General features: G+C 43.4%; 1 protein-coding gene across 3 annotated transcripts in view; it reads left to right on the top strand.

The window, feature by feature from the left end:
* The window catches only part of LOC122943964 (6-phosphofructo-2-kinase/fructose-2,6-bisphosphatase 4-like), an 86196-nt gene extending 82672 nt beyond the window's left edge, over nt 1–3524 (top strand). For all 3 annotated transcript variants that reach the window (XM_044302130.1, XM_044302128.1, XM_044302127.1), the window contains one exon: nt 959–3524. In XM_044302130.1, the coding sequence (XP_044158065.1) occupies nt 959–966 (8 nt within the window). In that variant the 3' untranslated portion in view covers nt 967–3524. The remainder of the gene's footprint in view (nt 1–958) is intronic.
* The last annotated feature ends 8511 nt before the right edge of the window (nt 3525–12035 follow it).

The following is a 12035-nucleotide window of genomic DNA, read 5'->3' as shown; positions in this document are numbered from 1 at the left end:
AGCCGGAAGAAGACTAAGTCAAGTGTGTTACTGTCTTTATGGGTCTGATTAAAAAATTGTGAAAGTCCTAGAGAGCAGGGATGTCTATGGGGATGTTAGTTACCAAAAATGAGAGTTGGTGGTTCTGAGGACAAGTGTGGCAGCCAGACAGCAAAGGGATCCAGATGGTACTGGGGATATGACCTGGAAAGTGCACTGTTGGGAAAGAAGTATGCTGACTCCACCACCATGTCTGTAGTCAGGTCTGGGGTTATGCAAAAAATGTGGCCACCATAAGAGAGCAGCAGAAGTGCCAGATTGCTGAATCTAAGTTTCGATGAGGGCCAGCAGGTTAAGAGAATTAGTAAGAAGGAAGTTATGAAGTTAGGGGAGCTTGGCTGTGTGATTTGTAAGAGTGCTTATTGTGCTGCACCCTGGGACATGATGGGTTGAGAAGAATCAGGAAAGTGAATAATGCATGTGAGCTGTACATAGGGGAGGAAAGAAGAGAGTGAAATGGAGGTGTAACAGGTTGGTGAGTGTGATGGAAAGGAGCTTATGATAAAATGGACAGAGACAGTGAAAATAATTGTAGAAAAGGATGAAGGTATATATGAGGGTGTCTTGTATAACATACCGGTCTCCTGCTATCATATTTTTGCACGCTTTACTGGCCCTGTCCATCAGTGGGTACTAGAACGGTCTTTCTTAATTGACCATTATGGGAACTATAGTGAGTAGTAGTATGTGTGTATATAGAATTAGTAAAGACTGGCGTTGTATAAATCGGGGATCATTGCTGCATGAATCCTCAGTCTGTATGCTGTTGGCTGCCCATACGGGATATCAGCCCTATTTTATAGTGAGTGGAGTGATGCATGACTTTTCCTAATCATTCTGGAGGATTGGTTATTGATTTGACTTCTGTAGGCCAGGTTTGTGTTTTCCCAATTCTAATGTTTTGTCCATTTTCTTTCAGAATGTTGATGTTGATCGCTCCAGTGAAGAAGCGCTGAAGACAGTACCGAACCATCTTTAGCCATATCCTCCATTTATTACAGTGCAGTACCCTCTGGCAGCTGGTGGGGTTAAAGCGTATAACCTCTATAGTCATTGCTGCTGTTTAACAATGTTACTACAGGCACCGTTTTTAGTGTTCAGGTGGTATATATGTTATTTTTTTTTTTTAAGTCACAAATATTGTGATAATCGGTTTAAGCACTCCTTTTTATATATCGGGAACATATATTGATGTCGTTTTCATAGCTTTGTTTGGCCATTTCAATGCATTTTCCTCTCAAACTATGGCAGCTATGCCATCTCGCCACATCCAGGTTAAAGGGAGTCTGTCTCCAAATTTTCACCCATTAAACTATCAGCAATGGCCAGCAGAACGTTGCCCAAGCATGCTAGACATACCTTCTGTTGTTTCTGTCTGTAGTGAATGTCCTGGAAAAGCACTTTTAATAGTATGAGACAATAGATGTAAAGTGCTTTACTTTTCAAAGTGCCCATGCCGTCAACCCGTCCCCGTGCGGTGTTCCACCCTTAAGCTCCAATGTCACTCTGATGCAACCCTTCCCTGCTGCTTGCTCCTCCTGTAAGCTGTGCCTCTCATCCTCCCCCTCTCCCCTGACGTCAAGGAGATGCTTTGGCAAACATTGCTGCACTTCTGTCTTCTGCATAGAACATTCCCTCTAGTGGGGAGTTACCTAAGGGGATTGTTTTGGGCATGCGCCGGAAGTGCAACATACATTGCCTGCACAAGACTTTCCGAAGCGCCTCCCTGACGTCGGGGGAGAGGGGAGGATGCCAAGAACAGCCTACTGGAGGAGCAAGCGGTGGAGAAGCACCTCCCTGACATCAGGGGAGAGGGGGAGGATGCCAGGAACAGCCTACTGGAGGAGCAACGGGTGGAGAAGCACCTCCCTGACGTCAGGGGAAGGATGCCAGGAACAGCCTACTGGAGGAGCAAGCGGTGGAGAAGCACCTCCCTGACGTCAGGGGAGAGGTGGAGGATGCCAGGAACAGCCTACTGGAGGAGCAAGCGGTGGAGGATGCCAGGAACAGCCTACTGGTGGAGAAGCGCCTCCCTGACGTCAGGGGAGAGGGGGAGGATGCCAGGAACAGCCTACTAGAGGAGCAAGCGGTGGAGAAGCACCTCCCTGATGTCAGGGGAGAGGGGGAGGATGCCAAGAACAGCCTACTGGAGGAGCAAGCAGTGGAGAAGCACCTCCCTGACGTCAGGGGAGAGGGGGAGGATGCCAGGAACAGCCTACTGGAGGAGCAAGCAGTGGAGAAGCACCTCCCTGACGTCAGGGGAGGATGCCAGGAACAGCCTTCTGGAGAAGCAAGCGGTGGAGAAGCACTGCATCAGAGTGACTTTGGTGGAGGGGGGAGGAAACTATTGCAGCTTAGGGGAGGTACACAGCGCGGAGAGGGGCAGCAGGCTTTGGCGAAAATTGGAGTCATTTTCCATACAATTAAAACTGCTTTTATAGGACATTCACTAGAGACAGAGTGAAAATTTGGTGACAGACTCCCTTTTAAAGGGGTTATCCAACTGCCTATAATGACCCTCCCCCTCCTCAGTGCCCCTCATATAGGTTTATACCTACTTTGCTCCCTGCACAGCCGCCGCTGCATCTTCCTCTCGCAGGTATCGCCCGCTATGCTATTGGTGACGCACACCCCCACATGTATCCGGTTGTTTTGATCTGTACAATGGGGAGATGCATTGGCGGCAATACAGGTATCAGAAGGGACGCTGGTGCTGGGGAGCAGGGTAAGTATAATCTATATAAGGTGCCAGGGCATTGGGGTGTCATTATAGGGGTTGGATAACCCCTTTTAAGAACACAAGCAACCTATGAATTTCTTCTGACACCAGCGAATCGGCAGTGGAGTGCTGCTATTCTGCCACCAGAGGGCAGACACTTCACATTCACTGTGCAGCTGCAGGCTATATGAAGTGTTTCTGAACCTCTCATTTATGTTGCACTATACCAGGGGTCAGCAACCTTCGGCACACCAGATTTTGTGAAACTCCCAGCATGCACAGTTGCTCAGCTCTTGGAATTCCAATAGAAGTGAGTGGAGCATGCTCGGAGTTGTTGTTTCCCAATGGCTGGAGGTTGCTGATCCCTGCACAATACTGTGCCATGCAGAGCGTTTGGTGTTCACAGGAAAATTGCATTGCCTTGTTAGTTTTAAGCCATCTGATGCCTAAATGAAGGCATGCAGCAGAGGTAGAGGTGCTTGGACCTCTTGTGATGGGCATTTTGGATGATGAGCTCTACTTTCTGCCATAATTACTGTTATGGTAGCTTTATATAAAAGGAAAAATCCAACTGTAGGAGTTATTATTTAGTTTCATATAGTTCTTTTACCCATCCTGGTTTGTCAGACTGACCTATGGAGTTGCAATCAATGCAGTGTAACACAAGCTTTATTGGAACCCCTTTTATTTGCATTGCCAAAAAATGGTTCCTAGAATTACAGGTCATTGCGTGTAAAGCACAAGAAGGGTTTGCAGAAAGCATTTGTGTACACGCCTGCTATACATACTGTAATTGCTCCACACGTCTGCAAAACGTACTCCAGGAACAGTCCACACAAACTCCGTCCAATACGGTCGTGCACTGATACAACTGCTTCACGTGCAGATGTTTGCAATCTGAACACTGGCTTTCTGTGAACAGCGGTCTGTAGTTTTTATTTAATTTTTTTCCTTTTTATATACATATATATTTTTATGATTTACTTGTGCTATGAGATGGCTTAACCATTCAGCGGCTGGATGATGATGACATTGGGGCTAGCGAGCAATGTGCAATATGTATAGTACTGTTCTCTAAGATTCACCACCATCCTTGCATAAAAGGTATGAAACAGGGATATTTTTTTATGTAGTTTCGGTTTTTAATTGGCCCAAAGTTAAGCATAAAGTCAGTTCCTCCCAAGTCGGTAGGTACAGTATGGAAGAAATTTAATATATAACATTAAGTTGTACATATGTTGTTAAAGGAGAACTAACACAAGATCTATACTGACGACCATTAGGTGTGTTTTATGAATGTAAATAATACGTAAAGGTTATATATAGGGACGAGCGAACTTTATATTTTGAAGTTCGGGTTGGGGTATGTGCTGAACTGCGTTATGGATTCCGTTACCACGGACCATAACGCAATTCAATGACTGTATGCCTTTAGAGGTATTCCGTTATTCATTCCGTCATAATAGAAGTCTATGGCCTGCATAATGGATCCGTCCAGTTTTCGTTATGCAGGAGAGGACTCCAGCATAACGTGAACAGGACGGATTGATTTATGCAGGCCATAGACTTCTGTTATGACGGAATGAATAACTGAATGCCTCTAAAGGCATACAGTCATTGAATTGCGTTATGGTCCATGGGAACGGAATCTATAACGCAATTCAGCACATACCCCAACCCAAACTCTAACTTCAAAATTCGCTCATCCCTAGTTATATACATCATTGCAACCATTTTTATTGCTTCAATTTTATCTAAAATGTAGTCTGATCCTGTATTAATACCCTTTTCCACATGTCCCCATGTTCTTAGAAAGCACCTCGAAGTTAACTAGAAATAGGAGGCAAGTAGATGGTAATTTTTAATTTAAAGGGAGCTCAAGCATTGGTGGCATATTGCTAGGATATGCCACCAATGTCCGGTAGGTTCGGGTCTAAGAGTTGGGACCTTCACTTATCTCTAGAACAGAGCCCGCAATGTGAAGGAGAGCGGACCGTGCATGCGCTGCTGCGCTCCATTTATTTCTATGGGCCTGTCGAAGAAGGGCTACATCCGTCAGCCCCATAGAAGTGAATTGCTTGTGCAGTGCGCTTATCATTCATTTCTGTGGGACTTCTGACAACAGATGAGCTCGCCGCTCGGCTATCTTGGTCACTCCCGTAGAAATGAATGGACGGCGGCTGTACATACGTAATTTGCTCTTCTTCACTGTGTGGCCTCCGATCTAGAGCTGGGTGCAGGTCCCACATAGCGATAAGCCACCCATGTGTGAGATGGTCCAACTCATTTAACTTCAGGATCAGACTACACAGGGTTTTTTTGTAGTCTGTTGCCATGGAGATGAGTCTGCATTGGAACTGTAGATTCGAAATGATAGTCTTTAATTAAAACTTTCTTGTTTTGAGTTAATTTTAGATACAATTGGAACAATTCAAATTGGTTGTGAAGACTGACCTAGCCTTTACACATCTTATTCCTGACTTGTTTGATGGCTTTTATTTTATCTGTGCTAGAAAAACTAATCTGCAATGAGAGGCTGAGCTTGGCGTTCTCATTTGGACCTTATTTCATCTAAAGAGAAACCAGGTTTTCCCGATTCTAGCACCGGCCAGAAAAGAAACTGTTCAGACATGTCAGGTTGTCGTAACATGCCAGATCACCGGGGCTGTCTGAGCATAGTGACCATGTGTGTTCTCATGGGGTATGAAGAAGCTTTTCTTTAAAAAAAATAAAATAATTTTGTGTTGGTTTAAAACATTTATTTTATCCTGTTTTCAATATATGGTATATATTTCCTAACTTTACATATTTTGATCCACATTTTCTTTGATGTATATGGATATGGTTGATTAACTGGGAGAAGCGGTGATATTCCGTAACCATATGACACCCCAATGTATTTCCAATAGAGTACATCTATAGGGCCACATTGAAACTAAGAGGCACAAGACCTGCATAGTATTTATAGTGTGTAGCACAGAGCGTTGTAAATGTGAATTGATCTTAATGAAGCCTCAGTATCTTTTTTACCATGTGCTGCATTTTATTTTGTATCCTGACTCCTAAAGAGCATTTGTCACCACCCCGAGTTATAATCGGTTAAAAGGGATTTGACGAATCGCATTCACGGTCGCTCATCAGTGAATGTGAGGTCACAGGACAGACCAATCAGCTGTCAGCATGTAGAAGCTTCTAAACGTGATACAGTGATCCCCTTAAATTACTTATTGTGTAAGTAATATGAAGAATATACTACTTATGCAATATGGCATATCCATTACATTATTGTAATATTTAATTAGGATTGTGGTGACAAATGCCCATTAAAACGTCAACCTTTACCATCACTTGCATATGGCGGAGGCTACCATTTTGTCATCTTAACCAATATTTACTTGGTGCCTCAGTGTCACTCAGAATATGGATTGAGCTCACAAAACGGCTGCCAAAGTCATGTGTATGAAGATGGGCGCGCTGTAAAGCTGTTTTTTATATTGAACCATCAGCGATGATGTAGTCGGCATGTTGCCTGCTGCCCCGTATATGGGGTTTCCAGTGAGGCAGGTGTTAAATCACTAAATGAGTTTCTTTATATTGTACAGAACACAAATCTCTGGGAATGTACCGCCGGTTCCTGCTTTAACCGCTTTGTGTAAATGTCATTACGATGCTGCTTGGAACTTGAATGAAATGGTTAAATACAATCAATCTTCAACTGTGGCGGCTCAGTGTCTTATTTGTGAACATGAATAGCGTTGGGAAGACTTCATAATATACCTTTTAGGGTACAGCACATGTACATGGCAAATCCGCAGCGTCTACAGTGGCATTAAGGCCTCTTGCCACAACCGTATGGCTTTCAGTATTTTGCGGTCCACAAAAAATACTGATGACATCCGTGTGCATTACGTTTTTTTTGTGGCGCGTAACATCTGTCCCCTGATAGAACAGTACTGTCCATATTTAATTTTTTTCACGGATCCATTGAAATTGTTCCGTATACGGAAAGCAAAAAAAAGGAACGTAAACGGGAAAAAAATACGTTTATGTGCAGGAGGTCTAAAGCGGATGAGATTATTTTTTTTTTATTATTATTTTTTTTTAAGTCTCATTCACACACTGCAAAAAATTTCCACAATTAAATCTTTAAATCCAAAACATGTCAATTTATGCCATGGGTTTCAGCCTGTGCAACCTGCAGGACGTTCCCAGCACTTATGCCATGAATTCTGCAACACAATCCACAGAATTTGGTGTGGATTTTGCTCCTGCACTGCAACAATCTCTAGGACAGGGGTAGATAACCTCCCGGACTCCAGCTGTTGTGAAACTACAACTCCCAGCATGCATACTTGCTCTGCTCTTCTAATAACTCTCCTAGAAATGAATGGAGCATGCTGGGAATTGTAGTTTCGCAACAGGTGGAGTGCCAAAGGTTGCTGATCCCTGCCCTAGGAGAATCTGGACATTACCATTTCCCTTGTCAGGTATAAGGGCTCATGCACATGACCGTTGTTTTGCGGTACGTTTTTCACTGATCCGTTGTTCCGTATCTGTGGTTTTTTCTTCTCTCTGATTTAAGTCCTCTTCTGTTCCGTTATTGCACAAAACATATCCGTATGGTTTCCGTATTTGATCTGTTTTTTTTTTTTTTGCGGATTGTATACAGAAACAGTAACTTATTAATCACCAAACACAAGCAATATGGGCTGGGCATAGCATTACTACAGTATGGATCTGCATAATACGGTGTTCCATATATGTGTTCCGTATTTTTTGCGGACCCATTGACTTGAATAGGGCCTCGGACTGTGATTTTCGGACAATAGGACATGCACTACTTTTTTGCGGAATGGCCATGCGACAAACGGAAACGCAATGCACACAGAGTAACTTCTGTATTTTCTATAGCCCCATTGAAGTGAATGGTTCTGCATACGGTCTGTAAAAACCCCCTGAATGGAAGCGGAAAGAAAATATGTTTGTGCAACTAAGGCATCTTTCATAAATTTATATGGGTCTGTGTACATGACCGTTGTCTTTCACGCATCATTTATGCGTTCAGGAAAAATCGCAGCATGTTCTAAATTCTGCGTTTTTCACGCAGCCCTGGCTCAATAGAAGTGAATGGTTGCTAGGAGATGTAGATAGTTCTTCAGGGTTTTTTATTTTTTTTTCCCCCTGAACAGATCCCAAGAGAATCCTTATCGTTCGTGGGAAAGAGGATTTGATTTTTTATTTTTTTTATGTAGGTCTGATGCAGATCGTTTCACTTCAATGGGGCTGCAAAAGATGCAGCCAGCAGACTGTGTGCTATCCGCATCTGTATGTCCGTTCCTGCAACAGATAGAACATGTCCTATTCTTGTCCGCATTACGGACAAGAATAGGACTGTTCTATAGAGGGCAGGACGTTCCATAAACTCTGGAATGCACACAGCTGGTATCCATGTTTTGTAAATCTGCAATTTGCAGACCGCAAAACAGCCATCGGTCATGTGCTTGAGCCCTAAGGGAGGCTCAGTCTGACACTAACACCACTGTGTAGAGCTAAGCCCTCATTGACGAGGTGAATGATGAAAACTGACCGCTGGGTGCTAAGAGAAATAGCAGGAATGACCATGCAGACTTTTACAAAGTCATGATTATATTATGGGTAATACAAGTCAAGAGATCAGACTGGTCCTTTTTGAAGTGAATGTGAGGTGTTTGGGTAAAAAAATAAATAAATTATGGGATCCTGGTAAAACAAAACTGTCCTATACCCATTCCAACCCAGCCCCATTGCTCTGTGTTCTTCCTCTCTCTGCAGCCAGTGAGGTTCTGTTGTGGCTGCAGTGGTGATGTCCTGGATGCTACTGAGCCAATCATCTGCCACAACAAGTCTCACACCATGTGCTGCTGAGGCAAGTAATTGGCTGCAGCAGTTTATGGAAATTCACCGCTGCAGCCAAGGGAAGAGGATGGAGTGGTGGTGTTGGCTTTTAGGAGGTGCTAAAAGATAAGGTTAGTTTATTATTATTTTTTTACACTGGCACTTTGGCAACATTAAAAAAATAAAATAAAAAATTGCAACCTATTTTACCAGTTTAAAATGTGGGTTACACATTATAAAAGGACATTTTAACATTCATATGATTGGACAGTCTGGAGTTCTAGTGAGGTCCTCATGGCGCTACAGTGTCAAGGCATAGGTTACTGTATAGCATCAGCCAACATTTATAATATACTGTGAGCTTCATACATATGTGGACCATGATATCTGTGTTTTGTAAGATGGGGGTAATTGCATCCACATAGTGTTAATGGTGTAGGAATTAAAGACATGCTACTTTTTTTTTTGCACAACTTGCTGTTTATTAACAGGGAGCTTAATGGCAAAATTTGCAACAGGTGTTCGATCCATGAATCGCCCAATAAATTTCCTAGGTTCAATTAGTGAACAGCATGATGAGGACTGTTTAAAATACCAATTCACAACAAGGTGTGGGAGGGTGGAACCCATATGCCCCAAAGAACGGTGACTTATCAGTGGACTCCTGTCTACAGTTATTTATAGCAAACTCGGTCAAAGCCAAGAATGAAGACCACTCCTCCTGGTTCTCAGAGACAAAACATCTCAAATAAGTCTCCAGATTCTGATTTGTGCATTCGGTCTGTCCGTTCAACAGAGGATGAAAGGCTGAAGAGAAGGACAATTGTACCCCCAGACAGTACAGAACACTTTCAGAGTTTGGAAACAAACTGAGTCCCTCTATCAGACACCACATCAGAGGGAATACCTTGTAGTTTCACGATGTTGTCAATGTGTTTTAGCATTGGGAAGACCTGTTACTTCTATAAAGTGTGCCATCTTACTAAATCGATCAAATTAACAACTGAAGAATTGGGTAAATCTGTGATAAAATCCATGGATAAATGAGTCCATGGTCTGGATGGGATGGGCAGTGGAAGCAAAGACCCGGAAGGCTGAGTATGTGTCGCCTTAGCACGTGCACAAGTACTACAGGCTGACACATAGTCCTCAACCCAGACCACCAGAATCTACCAGATATGAGATCAACAGTGGATCTGCTCCCAGGGTGTCCTGCGAGAACAGTACAGTGATGTTCCTCAAACTCCTTGTCACGTAATTCAGATGGAACAAACAACTGCCTCTGAGGACAAGAAACCAGTGCATCTCCCTGAGCCTCCAACACCTCTGCCTCCAGGTCGGGATTTAGGGCAGATATACCTACCCCTTCGGACCAGGATCTTCCGAATCACCTCCCCCAGGAAAGCTACGCGACAAAGCATTAGCTTTGACATTCTTAACCCCAGGCCAATAGGTGACAATGAAATTGAGTAAAAAAAAACAACGATCATCTGGCCTATCTTGGGTTCAGTCGTGTAGCCGACTCCAAGTAAGCCAGATTTTTGTGATCAGTAAGCACAGTAATAGGATGGATTGCTACTTCCAACCAATGACGCCATTCTTCAAAAGCCAACTTAATGGCCAGCAATTCCCTATTACCCATGTCATAATTTCTTTCAGCAGTCGAGAGTTTCTTAGAGAAAAATGCACATGGGCACCATTTACTGGGTGAAGGACCCTGCGATAAAACTGCTCCCACCCCTACCTCGGATGCGTCAACCTCTACAATAAATGGCTGAGACATGTCCGGTTGCACCAGAATAGGGGCAATAGCGAAACACTCCTTCACAGCTGAAAAGGCTTGTAATGCCGCATCAGACTAAACAAAGAAATCAGCACCCTTCCTAGTCATGTCTGTTAAAGATTTAACCACAGTCGAATAGTTCAGGGTAAATTAACGGTAGTAGTTGGTAAACCGCATAAGCGCCTTCAGATTTTTGGGTCGATCGCAGTCCAGCACGGCACAGACTTTCTCGGGATCCATACGAAAACCTGAGGATGAGAGCAGGTAACCCAGGAATTGCACTTCCTGAACTGCAGATACACACTTTTTCATCTTAGCATATAACTTATTCTCTCTTAGGATCTGTAACACCTCTCGCACATGATCCTGATGAGTCTCCATATCAGGAGAATAAATTAATATGTCATTCAGATATACAACAAACCTCCCCACCAGGTGATGAAAGATGTCATTGCTAAAGTGTTGAAAAACCGCTGGAGCATTGGTTAACCCAAAAGGCATGACCAGATTCTCAAAATGGCCCTCAGGGGTATTAAATGCAGTCTTCCACTCATCCCCCTCCGTGATCCTTACCAGATTATATGCCCCTCTCAGATCCAATTTAGAGAACACCTTGGCACTGACAATCTGATTAAACAAATCCAGGATTAAAGGAAGAGGGTAAGGATCACGGACAGTAATATGCTTGAGCTGACATGGCCTCAGGGTAGTATCTTTTTTTTTTTTTACAAAAGAAAAAGCCAGCAGCTACAAGGGATTTGGATGGTCTGATATGTCCCTCTGCCAAACTCTTAGGTATATATTCTCGCATAACCTTTCTTTTGGGTTTCGAAAGATTATACAACCGAGATTTGGGCAGTTTAGCTCCAGGAATAAGATTGACGGAACAATCACATTCCCGATGCGGAGGTAACTCCTGGTTACCACTCTCAGAGGATACGGAAACTAACAAGGGTACAGTTTTAGTGGTGACCACAGAGAACGATGTATTAAAGACAGTTGTCTATGCAAAATTCACTCCAATCGAGAATCTGTCTCGCTTGGCAATCAATAGTAGGGTTATGTTTGCTTAACCACGGTAGAGCTAACACCAACGGAGCAGGCAGACCCTCCAACACATAACAGGAGAAAGATTCCTGATGAGAATCACCCACTCTTAAATGAATGTCATTCACCACCTGCGACAAGGCATTTTTAGGTGAGAGGTGCTGAATAAATTGCAAAGACAGGAATACTTTTCTCCAGTGCACCAGTAGTCAAACCATGCATACGAACGAACTGTCCATCAATCAGGTTAACCCCTGCCCCACTGTCGATAAATACTTTGATTTCCACAGTTTTGGACTCTAGCGCCACCACGGCAGACAGGAGAAATCTGGTACTACCAGTAAAAGACAAAAGTAAGTTTTCTTGCTCTCTACCCACACCACCAATAGTAACTTGGGGATTAAACGTTTTTTTTTACCTTGACGCTGCAAGAACGGACAACTATTCACAAAATGTCCCTTCTTTCCACAACAAAAACAGACCCCCTTCATATGACCAAAGCTCTTACCAGCAGTCCCAGGAATAGCTCCCCCTAGCTGTATAGGCTTATCACAAGGCGTAAACTCGAGAGTC

The sequence above is a fragment of the Bufo gargarizans genome, chromosome 7 (assembly GCF_014858855.1).
Source record: "Bufo gargarizans isolate SCDJY-AF-19 chromosome 7, ASM1485885v1, whole genome shotgun sequence".
In the NCBI taxonomy this organism is placed as follows: domain Eukaryota; kingdom Metazoa; phylum Chordata; class Amphibia; order Anura; family Bufonidae; genus Bufo; species Bufo gargarizans.
This window is presented reverse-complemented; position numbering and strand designations above follow the sequence as displayed.